The sequence below is a fragment of the Oncorhynchus mykiss genome, chromosome 9 (assembly GCF_013265735.2).
Source record: "Oncorhynchus mykiss isolate Arlee chromosome 9, USDA_OmykA_1.1, whole genome shotgun sequence".
NCBI classification, from domain to species: domain Eukaryota; kingdom Metazoa; phylum Chordata; class Actinopteri; order Salmoniformes; family Salmonidae; genus Oncorhynchus; species Oncorhynchus mykiss.
Window position 1 is genome coordinate 64140675 of NC_048573.1, and position 20168 is coordinate 64160842.

At 49.9% G+C, this 20168-nt stretch overlaps 1 protein-coding gene across 11 annotated transcripts in view; it reads left to right on the forward strand.

The window, feature by feature from the left end:
* Window positions 1-20168, forward strand: part of LOC110532648 (nck-associated protein 5-like) — a 31895-nt gene that overhangs the window by 5987 nt on the left and 5740 nt on the right. The window contains exons 1-9 of one of the 11 annotated variants that reach the window (XM_036988663.1): window positions 3130-3411; window positions 5897-6000; window positions 14724-14880; window positions 15343-15450; window positions 15583-15702; window positions 15901-15999; window positions 16300-18957; window positions 19109-19521; window positions 19895-20009. In XM_036988663.1, coding sequence (XP_036844558.1) covers window positions 14740-14880; window positions 15343-15450; window positions 15583-15702; window positions 15901-15999; window positions 16300-18957; window positions 19109-19521; window positions 19895-20009 — 3654 coding nt within the window. In that variant the 5' untranslated portion in view covers window positions 3130-3411; window positions 5897-6000; window positions 14724-14739. Of the gene's footprint in view, window positions 1-3129; window positions 3412-5896; window positions 6001-14723; window positions 14881-15342; window positions 15451-15582; window positions 15703-15900; window positions 16000-16299; window positions 18958-19108; window positions 19522-19894; window positions 20010-20168 lie in introns of those variants that run through there. The other 10 variants (XM_021616724.2, XM_036988666.1, XM_036988665.1 and 7 more) reach the window with 10 other exon arrangements.

Here is a 20168-nt window from a genome sequence, read left to right on the forward strand (position 1 = left end):
GAACGGGGTATGGTGGTACAGTAGGTGCCAGGCGGACTGGTTTGTCAAGAACTGCAATGCTGCTGGGTTTTTCATGCTTAACAGTTTCCTGTGTGTATCAAGAATGGTCCACCACCCAAAGGACATCCAGCCAACTTGAACAACTGTGGGAAGCAGTGGAGTCAACATGGACCAGCATCCCTGTGGAATGTTTTCGGACACACACACACACACCTTAACTCAAAGTCTAATTTAAAACCCTAATCCCCATTGACAGCAGTGAGGTTCACTTTGCACACCAACCAACCACTCAACGAGGAAGAAGAATGTCCATCTGACTGACAATCTGTCAATGTATAGCTGAATGTCTTTATTGTGTTAGGGATATATTGATTTGAAGGTTGGATGCAGTGTATTTTTGTGCCTTTTTAGTCATACAGGTCCAGGGCAGGTAGAACCTTGAGGATTTTGTATTTTTATGGAGAAAGCCAGTCTTATAGAATGGACTTGGTTTTCATACTGTTTGCGTTGTGCTTAAGTCAAATGTCCTGCTATGTCTTCGCACATCTGTTAAGGTGCCACGTTGAACAGTGCTCCGTGGTGTCACGGACTGTCAGCATGTCACGCCGGTTGTTACTAAGAGGACTCCAGTTGTCGTTGTACTATTTGCAGCTGTATAAAACCTGTCTGTAAAAAATAGGCAAGACCTGTTATGAAATGACTTGAGTTTAATGTTTAGTGAAATGTAAGAAGAACAATACTTTACATTTTTACCTGGAAGAAATGTATTGTTATTCTGGCTACAGAATAATGTTTTTCTGTGGTGGATCTGGTCTTTTTATGCATTTTAAAGGAATGTCTTTGTATCCGCCACATGAATAGTTAAAATCAGCAATGCAGAAGCTATAGTGCATGCCGGGGATGTCTCTGGAATGGATAGTATGATTCTAGACTTCATGGTCTTAGCTAAGGATTCGCTGAAGCTTCATGCAAATTACCATAGAGGCCACCATTCCCCTTTTATAGCCCCAGCTGTGGACCCACCCTACCCATCTCCCAGTAGAGTGTGTGTGTGGGTGCATGCACTTGTGCATGATTCTGTGTGTGTGTGCGTTTGTACTTATGCGCACGTGTGTGTGTGTGTGTCTCTCCCAGCAGAGCACAGAAGCAGCCAGTGTCACATTTCTTATAGGTGGATTAGCTCCACCTCCCATGAAGCTGAGCCTATTACAGGCCATTAAACTGTCTGCCTCTCAACAGGGTTTTTTACCTCAGGAGTCTAATTTAAAACCCTAATCCCCTTTGACAGCAACGAGGCTTGCTTTGCACACCAACCAACTGCTCAACGAGGAAGAAGAATGTGTCAGTCAGATGGACAACCTGTCAATGTATAGCTGAATGTCTTTATTGTGTTAGGGATATATTGATTTGAAGGTTGGATGCAGTGTATTTTTGTGCCTTTTTAGTCATACAGGTCCAGGGCAGATAGAACCTTGAGGATTTTGTATTTTTAGAGAGAAAGCCAGTCTTATAGAATGGACTTGGTTTTCATACTGTTTGCATTGTGCTTAAGTCAAATGTCCTGCTATGTCTTCGCACATCTGTAAGGTGCCACGTTGAACAGTGCTCCGTGGTGGCCGGGTCTGTCAGCATGTCACTAGTGACTCAATCTGAATGTCACAATGTACTGTTACTACAGTTTACCAGTAAGCACTGATAAATAAAACTATGTTAAGAAATGTGAGATTTTTAGCTACCAGTATTCTGATTTTACTCTACCTCGATCATAAATCCATGATCTATAGCTTACTCCTATCAGTAACATAACATTAGTATTCTATTTGTGGGTCACGATCCTTGAAAAAGTGGATATTTTATGGGTGACTATGGGCCATGGCAGCCTATCTGACCCTCAGAGGGGACTGGTTCTGTGACTGTTCCATTCATTACATCCATCCCATAGAGATAGGTGCCCATGTGGATTAATGACTGGCAGAGCAGAGGCATTGACTGAGTCCCAAATGGCATCATATTCCCTATATTGTGAACTAAAGTAGTTCCCTATATAGGGAATAGGGTGCCATTTGGGATGCATTAATGGTCTCCAGCCAGATTCATCCACCATTTATATGACTTTGGATGGAGATGGAAACCGTTTATTCTCACTTCCAACCACTAGGTGGACAGACAGCAATTTCTGTCTCTCTATTGTTGCCCTGCATTGATTATGTCTCTTTGATAGCAGGAAGGAGGATACACTTCAACCTAGTGCCATTTTAGATGTAGGTATGGCTGAATTGTTCTCAATACAATATGTGGCAATACAATGATTTTTATCCAATGCCGCGGTTGAATCGGCAGAGGTTTAAAAGCTTTTGTCAGAATGTGGCACCACTGGCAAGCTGCTTAGGTTAAATATAAATTCCAAGAGTGAGAGAGCCTGCAGACACTGACATTCAGGAAAGAACCAAAAGGCTTTTTATTTTGCGTTCCGGAAGGCTGAAGTACAGTACATTCCAGGCCTCTATGTCAAGTCAATTAGGGTCAATGAAGAAAGGATACACCCAACTTTCTATTAGTAATGATGTGATATTTACTAGAAAATACTAAACAATTAGGCATACTGGTGTAAGGCATTTATTAAAGCTGTTATTTGAAAGAATCATTAGCTGCTTAATCAATTCACAAATGAATAATGCTATTACAAATCAAACAGCATATTCTAATTATTAGCTTATGTATTGGTTGTTCATGTATGGTTATTAATTCACTCTGTCTTTCCCTCTGTTGCATATTAATAATAGTCATTAATGGTCTGATTCAGGATAAAATCCTCTTAGCACAGAACTCATGTTCTTTATACAAGCAGTTTAATAGCCCTGGCTGGATAACTCCATTACTAAACAAACCAACTAGCCAGACTGTTGGATATCCTCTCTGGGTCCACGCTTTTGTCTGTTACATAGTGGGGTTTCTTTGGAAACATAACGTCCTTTTCCTTCTGTCTCGCTCCTTTATGGCCTTGCCTGACCAGCAGCTGCAGGGTTAATGTTTAGCAGTAGTTGGAGGGGAGAGGAGGAGGAGGAGGAGAGAGGTGGGGGCAAGTCTACAGTTATTGTAGTAGGCAGGGTCTATTGGGGCAGGAAGCCTGCCTCCTCACTCGCCCTGGAACAATGGGAGATATTGCAGGCAGACGGCACAGCACAGGGCAGCCAGCGAGAGATGCACACAATTCACATGCTCGAGGACGGGTCTTTTTCTATCAGTAGTTTAGAGGAAACAGTTCCTTATTAGAGGAGAGGGCATCACCTTGTGGATAAATCCTTTCTTCAACTGGAAAATACTTACATTGTGGGTCTTTTTTTACGACTGATTTTCTTTAGACTGGGGCTCTCTCGGGTGCTTTGAGTGGATGCTAGGATATGAAGCAAGGTGAGACTGGGTGGGCATTTTAGGACAAGCAGATCTGAACATGTATAGTGAAACGTTTTTATTAGTATTTGTTAGTCTAGACTACATTGTCAGTCCTATTTGTCCATTTTGTGCCGTTATGGCTGTGTTTAGATTTCATTGATTGTGTAGATATGAGATGTAGAGTTGATGTGACAGGTGAGGTGACAGAACCACACCATATGACAGAATCAGGGGACAATTTTTGGAGCAACGCTAAGCACTCAGACCCATGTTTAGTCATTTCATGTAAACATGTGGTTTGCTGTTTAGTGTGCCCAATTATGACAAAGCCTCCCCGGTCTTGCTGTATCGGGACTGGCAGTCTTATAATGCAGTTCCTGTAGGGAGGACGGAGGGTGGGGTTGCCTGGCAAATATTTAGAAATATCCCCGCGAGGCCTGCACCACTCAGGTTGATTAGTCTCAGACATGGCATTGATCCAACCTCTGGGTTCTTTTGGGAATCGTCCCTCCGCCCCTCCCCCGATCTGTTATTCCCTCTCTCTCCCCTGTACTTTCAGTCAAAATCTTGTTATTGGATAACTAATCTCACTGTTATTTTGTCTAAACATCAGAAGCCACAGTAACAAATGAATCCAATAGTCTGAATATGATCTATGTCACTGTCTAAATGTGTATCTACAGTGACATACTGTATTTTAGGCTACTGACAGTGTTGATAGTCATGTTTATTCAGATTTATTCCTACGGGTCGTGATTCCTCTTTTTAAGATCCTGTTCAATTTGTCTGTCTGAGTCTTCAATGCTGTTTACATCACCTGTTGACACACTTTGATTGTTCACACCGAGAGAACTTCAATCTGTGCCATCCCAGATTGGCAGATGGGGAAGGGTACTGTTTGATATAACCTGAGACAGCCTCCGCCCGGCAGCAGCCAAATCCCCAAGTGTGTGACTGACTGACATGATTTAAGGAGCTTGAAGGGGTTTGGCTCTGCTGAGTTGTCTTTGATTTATACTGTAGCCTTGCCCCCATTCCATGAATATAGAGTGTAGTCTGCAAGTCGGCTCATTCCTTGTGGCATCACACCAGATCGAGCCACTTTGAACTCTGAGCTCCATTCAGATTACCTCACACACACCGCATGATATAAATATCAATGTTACCAACCTCCACAGGCAAAACACATTCTCAAGAAAATCATTGCTCAAGAAGTGCCATTTTTCACAGTTTCTTGGATGTGATCAGGTGTGTGTGCACCCAATAACACTATTTGGCTAGGGCAAGTGGATCATAAGAATAATCTCTAAAACCAGTTGTTGTTTTTGTGGCACAACAACAGATCACAGGTCAGGATTTTCACAAATGGAACCGGTGTGTTCTGACTGAGACAGGTATGCAGAATGCTCTGCTCTGTTTGATCTGCAGCTGGAAACCCAAAGTGGGAAAGGCCGACGCTAATCACATTGGAAGTTGACAAGATCTAAAGGATGAGCTTTGGTTTCCCTTGTGGGCTGCTTGGGAGTGAAGAGCTAATACTGTAGTTCTTTATCTAAACTCATCTAGTCTGAACGCAGCCAGACTAGACTGACTCTGAATCTGAAGCCTATGGCAGTGACTAAGCATGCTCCTATTTAGCAAGCTACAGTATGAGGACAAGGCAACCTTCCAAATGACACCCTCTTCCCTAAATAATGCTTATGGGCCCTGGTCAAAAGTAGTGCACTACATAGGGAATAGGGTGCCACATGGGACTTACCCTATGACAGAGAGCATCGGAGTGTGTTCACATTTAGCTATGAGGGCAAGTCTTGTGGAAACTGAACATAACTACCGATGACAGTACAGTAATGGGGAATCCCAGATTGCAGACTGGTTACATTGATGTTCAATACAGAGATTTTAATACTGCGTGTCTGCAGCCTGCATGACATGGTATTATCACTGGAACATGAAAGGGGATTTCTTAAAGGCTACTGGGTCTCTCTGCTAAACTATTCATCTTTCTTTCATTACACTTTACAATGACTCCGATGAAAAGAAGGCAAGATGAGAGCGAGAGGCAGATTGTAGTCTTGGCCCTGTCCTGATGGGTTGATGACATGACATTGCTCTGGGTCCGTATTCACAAAGCGCCTTGAAGTGCTGATCTAGGATCTCGCTGACCATATAATCTTATTTTAATCCAAAAGGCTAGACTGATCCTAGATCAACAGTCTGAGACACTTTATGAATACGGGTCCTGATAATGACAGACATGCTATTTCTCTAAGGTCCACACATGCTAAAACCACTTTGAAGCCCCTCTCTGGAGATGTTTTCTCTGAGTGTGCATCTGGGAAACCAAGAGGGAGCAAGATGGCCTTGATGTCATAGACTTTATCAAAATAATGTTTGATGTCAGCAAATCTGACTGAATACTGTGAGTGGTGGAAAAGGAGGGATGAGAGAACAGTTGCGAGGATGACAGATGATAACAAGATGTAACTTTGTTTTTCCTCAGCTTTTTGGCTCTGACATTGGGAGAAGACTAGAGCGAGAGAGAGGTGGTTTACACACTGAGGAGTAGGACTGAGTGCTCTGCTCTAAGGAGAGCTGACATCACAGGTGACTGTCTGTTCCAGATGACTCTGTTCTAGTCGACAGTTCTTTTCTATGTTCTTTGTCTTGTATGTTCCACCCATGAAAACTGACCCCCCCGCCCCCCCTTGCAATAGCTTCTGGCTGGATAATACCTTTGGGGAGAACCCCTGCTTGGCAATTTACTTCTGGTGCATGACACATTTGTTTTCGTATGGTATAATGTTACAGATTTGTCTCCTTTTATAAAAGCACATCACATGTCCTCAAGCATACTTTTTTTTATAGCAGGTATCCATTTTACAACCGTTTTAGAGAAAACAGGTGTTATGTGTTCCAGCCCAGAGATTACGTGATATATCTTGTTCTCTACATTTAAATGGGGAAACTGTGTGTCATTGCACTTCATGTACTCTTTGTTTTCTGTGGATGTATTATGGGGAAAGCGCAGTGGAGGTGGGAACATCATTGAAAACAAGCAGTGCTGCTGAAATAGCTATGTCTACCTTATGGTGTTCAGGGTTACCCTTTTGTTATCTGTGTATTTCACTCTCTGCTTTCTCTTCATGTCCTTTTAGCCATTGTCAGATTCTCAGTGTCCTCGCTTTAGTTTTGTGGCATTTGAATAGGAAACAAAGGGAGATACTGTGTTTAGATATTTTATTGATGGTGGTGTAAAATACAATTTGCTCTTTAGAAGTTTTCTCTTTATAGATCCTCCTGTATGTCAGTCAAATATCAGGGTTATAAGTGATCAGGCACTAAAGGGATGAGGGGTGACTGTTCCGTTCTATGCATCTCACAGGCAGACACCCATTATCTACAGTAGCTAATAAACATTGGAATCACAGTCAGGGTTCTCTTTGTCTCACAATGCAGAGAGAAGTGGGAGATGAAGGAAGTATGTACAATATGATTCATAAATATCACAGACTGCAGATTGTAATAAAGCATGTATTTTTATCCGGGGATTTCGTACGTCACCCAAACAATTTACATTTTCCCTGAGTGTCATTCTAGAATGAGAAAAATAGGGAAGCGGCAATATGGCCGTCCTCCTTGTACACAAACTTATTTTTGTATGCAGTGCTTCTCTATGGCTCTCTCATATCAGCCCATTTCTGTAGCAGGTAATCTCTCTCCTCCATATCACTCACTTGCTGGGTGGGGGGGGAAGAGGAGGGATGAGGGTGTAGGAGCGGATGAGGGTGTAGGAGCGGATGTGGGTGTAGGAGCGGATGAGGGTGGGGGAAAGAGGAGGGTGGAGGATGAGGGTGGGGGAGCGGATGAGGGTTGGGGAAAGGGGTTGGGGGATGAGTGTTGGGGGATGAGGGTGAGGGTGGGGTAGGGGAAAGAGGGTGGGTGTGGTAGGGGAAAAGGGTGAGGGTGGGATAGGGGGGAAAGAGGGTGAGGTAGGGGGGGATGAGGGTGGGGGTGATGGGTGGGGCAGAGAGGATAAGGGGGTGGGGTGGGGAAGAAAAGGATGAATGTGGAGATGAGGGTGTGGGAAAGAGTATGAGGGTGGGGGAAAGAGGATGAGGGTGGGGTAGGGGGGTGAGGGTGGTAAAGGGGGTGGGGTAGGGGGGAAAGAGGGTGGGGTGAGGGTGGGGTGGAAAGGGGAAAGAAGATGAGGGTGGTGGGGAAGAGGGTGAGGGTAGGGGGGAGGTGAGGGTGGGGGAAAGAGGATGAGGGTGGGGTAGGGGGGTGAGGGTGGTAAAGGGGGTGGGGTAGGGGGGAAAGAGGGTGGGGTGAGGGTGGGGTGGAAAGGGGAAAGAAGATGAGGGTGGTGGGGAAGAGGGTGAGGGTAGGGGGGAGGTGAGGGTGGGGGGGAAAGATGGTGGGGGGAAAGAGAATGAGGGTGGGGGAAAGAGGATGACGGAATGAGGGTGGGAGAAAGAGGGTGAGGGTGGAGATGAGGGTGGGGGAGAGAGGATAAGGGGGTGGGGTGGGGAAGAAAAGGATGAATGTGGAGATGAGGGTGTGGGAAAGAGTGAGGGTGGGGGAAAGAGGATGAGGGTGGGGTAGGGTGGTAAAGGGGGTGGGGTAGGGGGGAAAGAGGGTGGGGTGAGGGTGGGGTGGAAAGGGGAAAGAAGATGAGGGTGGTGGGGAAGAGGGTGAGGGTAGGGGGGAGGTGAGGGTGGGGGGGAAAGGGGAAAGATGGTGGGGGGGAAAGAGGTTGGGTGGGAAAGAGGGTGAGGGTGGGTGTGGGGGAAAATGATGAATGTGGAGATGAGGGTGTGGGAAAGAGTATGAGGGTGGGGGAAAGAGAATGGGGGGGATGAGGGTGAGGGTGGTAAAGGGGGTGGGGTAGGGGGGAAAGAGGGTGGGGTGAGGGTGGGGTGGAAAGGGGAAAGAAGATGAGGGTGGTGGGGAAGAGGGTGAGGGTAGGGGGGAGGTGAGGGTGGGGGAAAGAGGATGAGGGTGGGGTAGGGGGGTGAGGGTGGTAAAGGGGGTGGGGTAGGGGGGAAAGAGGGTGGGGTGAGGGTGGGGTGGAAAGGGGAAAGAAGATGAGGGTGGTGGGGAAGAGGGTGAGGGTAGGGGGGAGGTGAGGGTGGGGGGGAAAGATGGTGGGGGGAAAGAGAATGAGGGTGGGGGAAAGAGGATGACGGAATGAGGGTGGGAGAAAGAGGGTGAGGGTGGAGATGAGGGTGGGGGAGAGAGGATAAGGGGGTGGGGTGGGGAAGAAAAGGATGAATGTGGAGATGAGGGTGTGGGAAAGAGTGAGGGTGGGGGAAAGAGGATGAGGGTGGGGTAGGGTGGTAAAGGGGGTGGGGTAGGGGGGAAAGAGGGTGGGGTGAGGGTGGGGTGGAAAGGGGAAAGAAGATGAGGGTGGTGGGGAAGAGGGTGAGGGTAGGGGGGAGGTGAGGGTGGGGGGGAAAGGGGAAAGATGGTGGGGGGGAAAGAGGTTGGGTGGGAAAGAGGGTGAGGGTGGGTGTGGGGGAAAATGATGAATGTGGAGATGAGGGTGTGGGAAAGAGTATGAGGGTGGGGGAAAGAGAATGAGGGAATGAGGGTGGGAGAAAGAGGGTGAGGGTGGAGATGAGGGTGGGGGAGAGGATAAGGGGATGAGGGTGGGGTGGGGAAAAAAGGATGAATGTGGAGATGAGGGTGTGGGAAAGAGTATGAGGGTGGGGGAAAGAGGATGGGGGGGATGAGGGTGAGGGTGGTAAAGGGGGTGGGGTAGGGGGGAAAGAGGGTGGGGGTGAGGGTGGGGGAAAGAGGATGAGGGAATGAGGGTGGGGAAAGAGGATGAGGGTGGGGTGGGATAGGGGGGAGGTGAGGGTGGGGTAGGGGAAAGAGGGTGAGGGTGGGGGGCGAATGAGGGAATGAGGGTGGGGAAAGACGATGAGGGGATGAGGGTGGGGGAAAGACGATGAGGGTGGGGGAAAGACGATGAGGGAATGAGGGTGGGGAAATACGGGGTAGGAGAAGAGGGTGGGGGGGAAAGAGGGTGAGGGTGGGGTAGGGGGGAGTGAGGATGGGGGGGGTGGGTGAGTGTGGGGGGAAAGAGGATGAGGGGTGGGGGAAGGATGAATGTGGAGATGAGGGTGGGGGAAAGAGGATGAGGGAATGAAGGTGGGGGAAAGAGGATAAGGGAATGAGGGTGGGGGGAAAAGAGTGAGGGTGGGGAAAAGAGGATGAGGGAATGAGGGTGGGGGGAAAAGGAGGGTGGGATGGGTGTGGGGGAAAGAGGGTGAAGGGTGGGGGAAAGAGGGTAGGGTAGGTGGGGTAGGGGGGAGTGAGGATGGGGGGGTGGGTGAGTGTGGGGGGAAAGAGGATGAGGGGTGGGGGAAGGATGAATGTGGAGATGAGGGTGGGGGAAAGAGGATGAGGGAATGAAGGTGGGGGAAAGAGGATAAGGGAATGAGGGTGGGGGGAAAAGAGTGAGGGTGGGGAAAAGAGGATGAGGGAATGAGGGTGGGGGGAAAAGGAGGGTGGGATGGGTGTGGGGGAAAGAGGGTGAAGGGTGGGGGAAAGAGGGTGGGGTAGGGTAGGTGAGGGTGGGGGAAGAGGGTGAGGGTAGGGGGGAGGTGGGTGGGTGGGTGGGGTGGAAAGAGGGTAAGGGTAGGCTAGGGGGGAGGTGAGGGTGGGGTAGGGGAAAGAGGGTGGGGTGGAGGCGATGGGTGGGGGAAAGGATGAGGGTGGAGGTGATGGGTGGGGGAAAGAGAATGAGGGTGGGGGTAGGAGGATGATGGTGGGGGAAAGAGGTTTGGGGTGGAGGTGATGGGTGAGGGAAAGAGGATGAGGGTGGGGGAAAGAGCATGAGGGAATGAGGGTGGGGGAAAATGATGAGGGTGGGGGAAAGAGGATGAGGGAATGAGGGTGTGGGAAAGAGTGAGGGTGGGGGAATGAGGTGGGGGGAAGAGGAGGGTGGGTGGGTGGGGGAAAGTGAGGGTGGGGGGGGAAATGAGGGTGAGGGTGGGGGGGGAAATGAGGGTGAGTTAGGGGAAAGAGGGTGGGGTGGGAAGAGGGTGGGGTGGAAAGGGGAAAGAAGGTGAGGGTGGGGGGGAAGAGGATGAGGGTAGGGGGAGGTGAGGGTGGGGTGGAAAGAGGGTGAGGGTGGGGTGGAAAAGGGAAAGAAGGTGAGGGTGGAGGTGATGGGTGGGGTAAAAAGGAGGAGGGTGGGGTAATGAGGTGGGGGGAAAAGGAGGAGGGTGGGGGAATGAGGTGGGGGGAAAAGGAGGAGGGTGGGGGAATGAGGTGGGGGGAAAAGGAGGAGGGTGGGGTAATGAGGTGGGGGAAAAGGAGGAGGGTGGGGTAATGAGGTGGGGGAAAAGGAGGAGGGTGGGGGAATGAGGTGGGGGAAAAGGAGGAGGGTGGGGGAATGAGGTGGGGGAAAAGGAGGAGGGTGGGGGAAAAGGAGGAGGGTGGGGGAATGAGGTGGGGGAAAAGGAGGAGGGTGGGGGAATGAGGTGGGGGAAAAGGAGGAGGGTGGGGGAATGAGGTTGAAGGTGGAGGAGAGGATGAGGGTGGGGAGGAGAGGATGAGGGTGGGGAAGGGAGGATGAGGGTGGAGGAGAGAGGTTGGGGAGGGAGGATGAGGGTCGGGGAGGGTGGATGAGGGTGGGGGAGGGAGCATGAGAGAGGATGAGGTTGGGGGATGGAGTGGTTGTGTGAGGATGAGGGTGGGAAGGGAGGATGAGGGTGGGGAAGGGAGGATGAGGGTGGAGGAGTGAGGGTGGAGGGGGGAAGGGAGGATCAGGGTGAGGTGGAGAGAGGAGGAGGGTGAGGTGGGTGGAAGGGAGGATGAGGGTTGGGGAGGTGGGGGAGGGAGGGTGGGTGGGGTGAGAGGTGGGGGAAGGTGGGGTGAGGATGAGGAAAGGAGGATGAGGGTGGGGAAGGGAGGATGAGAGTGGTTGAGGTGGGGGAGGGAGAGTGGGGTGAGGATGTGGTTGGGGAAGGGAGAATGAGAGAGGATGAGGGTGGAGGACAGAAGGTGAGGGTGGAGGAGAGAGGTGAGGGGGTTGGGGGAAGGGAGGATGAGGGTGGGGTGATAGGTGGGGGAAGGGATGATGAGGGCGGGGAAGGGAGGATGAGGGTGGAGGAGAGAGGAGGGAGGGTTGGGTGAGAGTATGAGGGTGGGGTGAGAGTATGAGGGTGGGGAGGGTGGGGTGAGGATGTGGTTGGGGAAGGGAGAATGAGAGGGGATGAGGGTGGAGAATAGAGGGTGAGGGTGGGGGGAAGGGAGGATGAGGGTTGGGGAGGTGGGGGAGGGAGGGTGAGGATGGGGAAAGGAGGATGAGGGTGGAGAAGGGAGGATGAGAGTGGAGGAGAGCAGTGGGTGGGGAGTGAGGATGAGGTTGGGGAAGGAAGGAAGAATGAGAGAGGATGAGGGTGGAGGAGAGGTTGGGGAAGGAAGGAAGAATGAGAGAGGATGAGGGTGGAGGAGAGGTTGAGGTGGGGGAGGGAGTGGGGTGAGGATGTGGTTGGGGAAGGGGGAATGAGAGAGGATGAGGGTGAGGGTGGAGGAGAGAGGTGACTGGTGCAGTGAGGGGGTTGGGGGAAGGGAGGATGAGGGTTGGGGAGGGCGGGTGAGAGGTGGGGGTGAAAGGGGATGAGGGGATGAGGGTGGGAGGATGAGGGTGGAGGAAAGAGGTGGGGGAGGGGGATGAGGGTGAGGAAGGGAGGATAAGGGTGGAGGGTGGAGGAGAGAGCATGAGGGTGGGGGTAGGGAGGATGAGGGTTGGGGAGGTGGGGGAAGGAGGATGAAGGTGGGGTGAGAGGATGAGGGTTGGGGTTGGGAAGGTGGGGGAGGATGAGGGTGGAGGAGAGAGGAGGGAGGGTTGGGTGAGAGTATGAGGGTGGGGTGAGAGTATGAGGGTGGGGAGGGTGGGGTGAGGATGTGGTTGGGGAAGGGAGAATGAGAGGGGATGAGGGTGAGGGTGGAGGAGAGAGGTGACTGGTGCAGTGAGGGGGTTGGGGGAAGGGAGGATGAGGGTTGGGGAGGGCGGGTGAGAGGTGGGGGTGAAAGGGGATGAGGGGATGAGGGTGGGAGGATGAGGGTGGAGGAAAGAGGTGGGGGAGGGGGATGAGGGTGAGGAAGGGAGGATAAGGGTGGAGGATGGAGGAGAGAGCATGAGGGTGGGGGTAGGGAGGATGAGGGTTGGGGAGGTGGGGGAAGGAGGATGAAGGTGGGGTGAGAGGATGAGGGTTGGGGTTGGGAAGGTGGGGGAGGATGAGGGTGGGGAAGGGAGGATGAGAGGGGTGTGGACGGGAGGATCTGGGGAAGGGAGGATGAGAGGGGAAGAGGGTGGGGAAGGGAGGATGAGGGTGGGGAAAGGGAGGATGAGGGTGGGGTGAGAAGTGGGGAAGGGATTATGAGGTTGGGGTGAGAGGTTGAGGGTGGAGGAGCGAGGAGGGAGGGGAGGGTGGGGTGAGAGAATGAGGGTGGGGGGGAGGATGAGGGTGGAGGAAAGAGGTGGGGGAGAGGATGAGGGTGGGAGAGGAGAGAGGTGGGGAAGGGACTCATCCTCTCTCCCCAACCCTCATCCTCTCTCCTCCACCTCACCCTGATCCTCCCTTTCCTACCTCTCTCCTCCACCCATATCCTCGGAATGAGTCCATTGTACAACAAACATGCTGTTGAGATGAGTCCATTCTAGATCCTCTCTCTCATCCTCTCATCCTCTCATCCTCCCTTCCCCACCTCCTCCTGATCCTCCCTTCCACACCTCTCTCCTCCACCCTCATCCTCTCTCCCCAACCCTCATCCTCTCTCACCAACCCTCATCCTCTCTCACCCCAGAATGAGGGTGGGGTGGGAGGATGAGGGTGGAGGAAAGAGGTGGGGGAAGGGGAGAGGATGGGTGGGGAAGGGAGGATATGGGTGGAGGAGAGAGGTGGGAAAGGGAGGATCAGGGTGAGGTGGAGGAGAGAGGATGAGGGTTGGGTGAGAGGATGAGGGTGGGTGAGAGAACTTCCCATAATAAGTTGGGTGAATTTTGGCCCATTCCTCCTGACAGAGCTGGTGTAACTGAGTCAGGTTTGTAGCACCCCCACAACATGATGCTGCCACCCCCGTGCTTCACGATTGGGATGGTGTTCTTCGGCTTGCAAGCGCCCCCCCCTTTTCCTCCAACTATAACGATGGTCATTATGGCCAAAGAGTTCTATTTTTGTTTCATCAGACCAGAGGACATTTCTCCAAAACATACGATCTTTGTCTCCATGTGCAGTTGCAAACCGTAGTCTGGCTTTTTTTATGGTAGTTTTGGCGCAGTGGCTTCTTCCTTGCTGAGCGGACTTTCAGGTTATGTTGATATAGGACTCGTTTTACTGTGGAATAGATACTTTTGTACCTGTTTTCTCCAGCATCTTCACAAGGTCCTTTGCTGCTGTTCTGGGATTGATTTGCACTTTTCGCACCAAAATACGTTAATCTCTCCTTCCTGAGTAGTATGACGGTTGCGTGGGCCCAGGGTGATTATACTTGCATACTATTGTTTGTACAGATGAACGTGGTACCTTCAGGCGTTTGGAAATTGCTCCCAAGGATGAACCGGACTTGTGGAGGTCTACAATCTTTTTTTTTAGGTTTTGGCTGATTTCTTTTGATTTTCCCATGGTGTCAAGCAAAGAGGCACTGAGTTTGAAGGTAGGCCTTGAAATAAATCCACAGGTACACCTCCAATTGACTCAAATTATGTCAATTAGCGTATCAGAAGCTTCTAAAGACATGACATAATTTTCTGGAATTTTCCAAGCTGTTTAAAGGCACAGTCAGCTTAGTGTATGTAAACTTCTGACCCACTGGAATTGTGATACAGTAATTTATAAGTGAAATAATCTATCTGTAAACAATTGTTGGAAAAATTACTTGCCATGCACAAAGTAGATATCCTACCCGACTTGCCAAAACTATAGTTTGCTAACAAGAAATTTGTGGAGTTTTTGAAAAACGAGTTTTAATGACTCCAACCCAAGTGTATGTAAGCTTCCAACTTCAACTGTAGATTATTGCCTTGAGATGAGGCTGTTATGTCTCCTATGCTCTGCTAACAAGAAATTTGTGGAGTTTTTGAAAAACGAGTTTTAATGACTCCAACCCAAGTGTACGTAAGCTTCCAACTTCAACTGTAGATTATTGCCTTGAGGCTGTTATGTCTCCTATGCTCTAGCTGTTAGATGCCATAGGAGCTGTTAGATGCCATAGGAGTCTACAGCCATGTCCCAAGGCAAGGGTAGACTTATGCTTGTGGTTACGTAGTGCATTGTGGTTTTGTGAGTAAAGTGAGACGATTGTAACATTAGGAACCGCCTTCTTGTGATGATGATGAGAACCATGTCTGATGAGACAGAACCGAGGATGTGTGATGATAACCTGGAGTCAGACGAGGGAGACGTTGAGGACTACCTGGAGGAAGAGGAGAACAACGGAGAACTGATGGACCGACTCAGAGAGCTGGAGGTGAGCCAACCACCATCACAATTAAATGAATACAAGACATCTCAAATTATATCATGTTTTAAATATTATATAATTTTACCACATTCAGTGCTTTTATTTCTGTAGAAGAGGAGGAAGGGAAGCGCTACTAAGGTACACAATAGTACATATTGGTAGATAGAAGGTGCTCTTTGGTAAAAGGGGTGAATTGGTCATCAAAAAGAAAGGAGGACCAAGGCACTCTTCATATAATTAATTAAAATGCCTTTATTTGTATCTCATGTTCAATAGAAACAAAGTTTTAAAAATCCGACGCCTTTCGGCTTCATGGCCTTCGTCAGGGAGTACAAAGAAACAATACAATGTCCTCTTTTGAACAGCTTCTCCAAATAGCCCTAATTTGAAGAACCACTCCCTGTTTTGTTTTAACATATGACAAATATATTAACATTTAGGAATAATCTTTTGTCTTCCTGTTGACAGGCAGAAAACTCAGCTATTTTGTTGGCCAATGAGAATCAAAGAGAAGCATATGAGAGATGTCTGGATGAGGTGGCCAACCATGTGGTCCAAGCCCTCCTCAACCAAAAGGTAATTTGCAACAAACAACCCACCATTGACAAAACACAATTTTGAACCACAAGCAGTTAAGGCATGGGTTGTCATTGTGGTTAACTTATAGTTGTGCTATACATTGTGTGTGTGTTCTGTGTGTCTTTGCAGGATCTGCGAGAGGAGTGCATCAAGCTGAAGATGCATGTGTTTGACCTGGAGAGACAGAACAGAGTGTTGTGTGAGCTCTTCCAACAGAAGCTACCCAACCAGTCAAGCTCTCAGGACCAGGTATGAAGTAACGTCACAATTTGCCCTGAGACATGGCTGCAGACTCCTATGGCATTGGAGGCTCTACATCTGCTGAGTATTTGAAATGAATCTCTCAGCTGTTATACCTCTTGCTTCATATTGTTGTAATGTATAGATTCCTATAACAATGCTGTGCTTAAAGTGGTGTACATGATTGCATTGAATCTCATGTTACAGGTGCAGCCAGGACCCCTCCCAGTATACCATACACAGCTGCTGCACAATGTCTCTGACAAGCAGGTGGGGTCACAGTCACAGAGCGACGCACAAGCCAAGGTGTGGACAGAGCACTGTTAGCAGTTCACCCTAAGACATGGCTGTAGTCTCCAGCATTCCTCCAACATTAGCTGTCATGACATATTCAGTGGGTTCCAAGGTTTCTCAGATGAAATGGCATTTTCTTTCTATTTCACTATTGTATTCAAGAGACCTTGATGTTCTAATCTCTGTTTAACAATGAGGCTGCAGTCTTGGAAGTGTTGAATTAAGTGATTTGTGAGATTGTATTTAACCAGTAAGGTTATTGAGAACACACTCACTTCTATAATAACAACCTGACAATCTTTCTCTCCACAGGGAAATGGGTTTCACCGCACACTGCCACAGGCCCCAACAACTCCCCCCAGAGGCCCAGCCGCATCCATGGATGCCCTGTCCCCATTCTTCAAGAAGAAAGCACACATTCTGGAGGTCCTTCGAAAGATGGAGGAGACAGACCCCCTCAAGTTCCACCCCTCTGCAGGCAGCATCACCTTCTGTGACTACAGTCAGGTCCTGATGTCCACAGAGGCTGTCCTGGCTGCTGGAGACCTGTGTAAGAAGCACCAGACACTCTGCTCCTGCTCAGACTCCGACATGCAACAACAGCAGCACATGAATGGTGAAAGGCAGTTATGTCCTACGCACCTCAAAAAGAGCACAGACAGTCCAGTCAAATGTAACTATGTTTGTGGTAGTACTGCAAAGCTCAACCTGACACCGAACCATGTCAAAGGCACATCCACCACAGCAGCTATCAGTGAATGCCACATCAAGAGCACATCAGTGGAGAAACAACAGACAATGAATGACCACCAGCAACCAGCAGGTCCTAACTCTTACCTGTCAATCACAGTTGTAGATCAGACTAGTCCAGCCAATCAGGGCCCAGAGGCTGGATTAAAGACCGGGCAGGTCCAGGACACAGAGAAGGAGAGCTGTCTTAAAGGGAAGTCTGATGAGGATGGTAGTTTGTTTACCTCCCAGCTGCCTGTCCCTGGAGTGAAGGACAACCCTCAGCTAGCATACTGTGAGCTGGAAACCAATGGGTTTATCTTCTCTTCCAATGACAGTGATAACGTGTTGAGTGATGTAGTTATTCCAGAGAAAGACGCTGGCCCAGCAGAGGAGGGGGATTTCTCTGGGAGAGCCAACGTGGCCCTCAGCCCCATCCCTTCATCATGTCTCAGCGACGTCAAAGCCGCTGCCATCAATTCCCCGTCCAGGGTCCTCAAGTTCCTAAAGATCCCTACAATGGCAGAGAGGACCCAGGCAGGGGCCAGCCCTGTCCGTCTGAGCCCCCAGCTCACCCGCACGTCGAAGATCCCCTGTCGCACTAACAACTATGAGGTGTACCACTCCCCTGTCCCCTCACGCAGAGCCGCTACCACAGAAAGGGCCAGGCAGCCGCCTCCTCCACCCGCCAGGTCCGAGTCCTACCCAGCCACTACGCACTCAGCCCCCACCTCCCCGCCTCAGCCTGAGGACACCTGCTCCCCTCCAGCCAAGGAGCTTTGCTACAGGAGCCTCTTAGCCCCCAAGACCAGCAATGGTGTCCCCGATCCACTGGCCCCTAGCACTTCTCACACACCCAGGGCCTCTTCGCAGAAGGTCCCGTACTATGAGAACATGTTGGAACTTTCCACCTCGGCTCAGGTAGAAGAATCCAAGGTCCCAGAGAACGTAAACATATCATCTTTCTCTCATACCATAACAGAAAATGACAGGAAGCAAATTAATTCACTACTACAGAAAGACAATGTCCTGTTTCTCCAGCAGCAGCATTTGTCCCCTGCTTCGGACTCCTCATCCTCTTCCTCGTCCTCCTCATCTTCGTCCGATCAGGATGGCAACACAGAGAGCCCAGTCTGGCACAGCCACCACAGTCTGCCCAACCCCTCTGCCCTCAGAGCAGCTCAGTCTCAGAGCAGCCCAGCTCACTATGCCAGCATGAAAGACAGAGGATCACAGGACCAGGATACTAGAGAGGCCACAATACAGAACTCTGATCTCTCCCAGTCCCAGCCTCCAGTTCTCCCAGCCAAGAGACATGATCCCTCGTCCATTCCCAAGAGGCCTTCTGGGGTAGCAGGGTCAGGGAGTCAGCCAGCCGAGTCTAGTCACACATTCAAATACAGGCTGGCTGCACTTGGCAAGCTGAGGAGCTCAGAGGACTTACAGATCAATGTGCTCCTGCCAGTAGACACGCCAGAGCCTCAGAGTGAGGAGAGTATAGTCTATTTTAACGATGACAGGAATAAGACAGAGGAGAGCCCTGTGGATGGTAATTTAGAGGAGCAGAGACACTCGAAATATACAGACTCTCTGGACGGTAAGCTTAAAGGCATTCCTGGTAGCGTTGCTTTGAATTTCCCAGGTGGCTGTCAGTCCTATGATCCAGGAGCTAAGTCTCTCTTTGGCTCTTCAGTCGCCAAGGCAGAGCTGGAGACGCTCTCATCCAGAGTGGGTGTGGCTAAGACGGACAGCCCCAAAGGTAAACTGGGCCTCCCGTCTCCAAACACTGACACTCCCATAGTTTTACGCAACAACATGAAATGCCCGGCTTCTCTGAACCTGTCTTACCATGGTAAACAACCTGCACCCAGCATCCCTTACAGCAGCAGCAGCCCCAGCAAGGTCCCTCCTAAGTCCCCGTCTAAACCGTACCAGGGCCTGGCTCCCTCAGCTGGAACTGGGAAGCCCACCCTGGAGGCCCCAGCCCTGGTCCCCCGGTACTCCTCCAAGTCAGAGGACAGGAGCAAACTCAACGCAAACAAGAGAAACACCACAGTGTACGGTGACAGCCTTCCTCCCCCGCTCCCAATGCCAGAACCGCAGCAGCAGGAAGAGGAGAAGAGACACCTTCTCCCTATTGTCTCCAACCCCACACTTGGCCCCACGTCAGCCATTGAGGAGAAGGTGATGAAGGGTATCGAGGAGAACATGCTGAAGCTGGCAGAACAGGACAGAGGACAGGTATAAATGTTTGTTTTTTCTGTGATATATTTTTTTATGCATTATTTATTAGTGACATGTCTCATTTTTTCTTGGAGCTGGAATTTGTTTGTTAATATAAAGTATTTCAGTGTTTGCTGTCAGCAATTTGATAAATAAAGACTTTGAACAGGTTACTGAGGTCAAACTGAAGGCCTCTAACGGGATCGCCAGCTGGTTTGGCCTGAAGAAGAGCAAACTCCCAGCTCTCAGCCGCAAACCAGACATACCACCTAAGGTCAAAGACGAGAAGAAAGGTGGAGAGTGGAGGCTGAATATCCCTTCCAAGATGGCAGGGTCTAAGTCTAAAGGAGAGGGGGTGGGAGTGGAGAGCCTAAATATCTCGATGCTGATGGAGAAGGCGGAGGGTCTGAGGAGAGCTCTGGAGGAGGAGAGGGCCTACGTGAACGGGGTTGGGGGGGTCGGGATGGACCGGTCTGGAAGGGGCCACTCCTGTGAGGTGGTGATGGACCAATCACAGGGCCAGCTGGCTGTGATGTACAGGGGAGCGCGCTCAGACAACTTCATGCAGCAGCTACTGAACAGGTGAGGAATAGATTTAAGCTATGGGATTATATGTTTAGTCAGTTAGGATTGTTTTGTATTGCTTTTGTTTGAAGTAAAACAACTTAAGTTGATATCTTTTTAATTAACTATCGCCAAGCTCTATCTGACGGGAGGGGCTGTTCCTCTTTTGTTCTCTATTGCTCCTCTATTGTGCTTCAAGCAAGGGGGAGGCCGATGACATCAGAGGGCATCATCAGACTAACTTCTTGAATAATTTACTCTATGAAGTTTGCTGTTTTTTTTAATCGCTGGATCTAAAATGTGAATTTTGTGCAAAGATAAAGTCAAATGTTTGTTGCCTTTCCTCTTTTGAACAACATCTTACCTCTGTGTTGTGTCTGTGTGACTACAGGGTGGATGGGAAGGACTTCAGTGGCATCAGTGTGGCTCAGAGACGCCTCTCCTTTGACTGTAAAACCTCCAGACCGTTCAGCAGACACACCGCCAGCGGGGAGGACATGCAGAAGGTAAACTACAGATGAATTGCGATTTAATATTTTTCTTTATTCTGTGTGTGAATGGAGAAGGTGAGTATTTCCACTTTATTCTGTGTGTGAATGGAGAAGGTGAGTATTTCCACTTTATTCTGTGTGTGAATGGAGAAGGTGAGTATTTCCACTTTATTC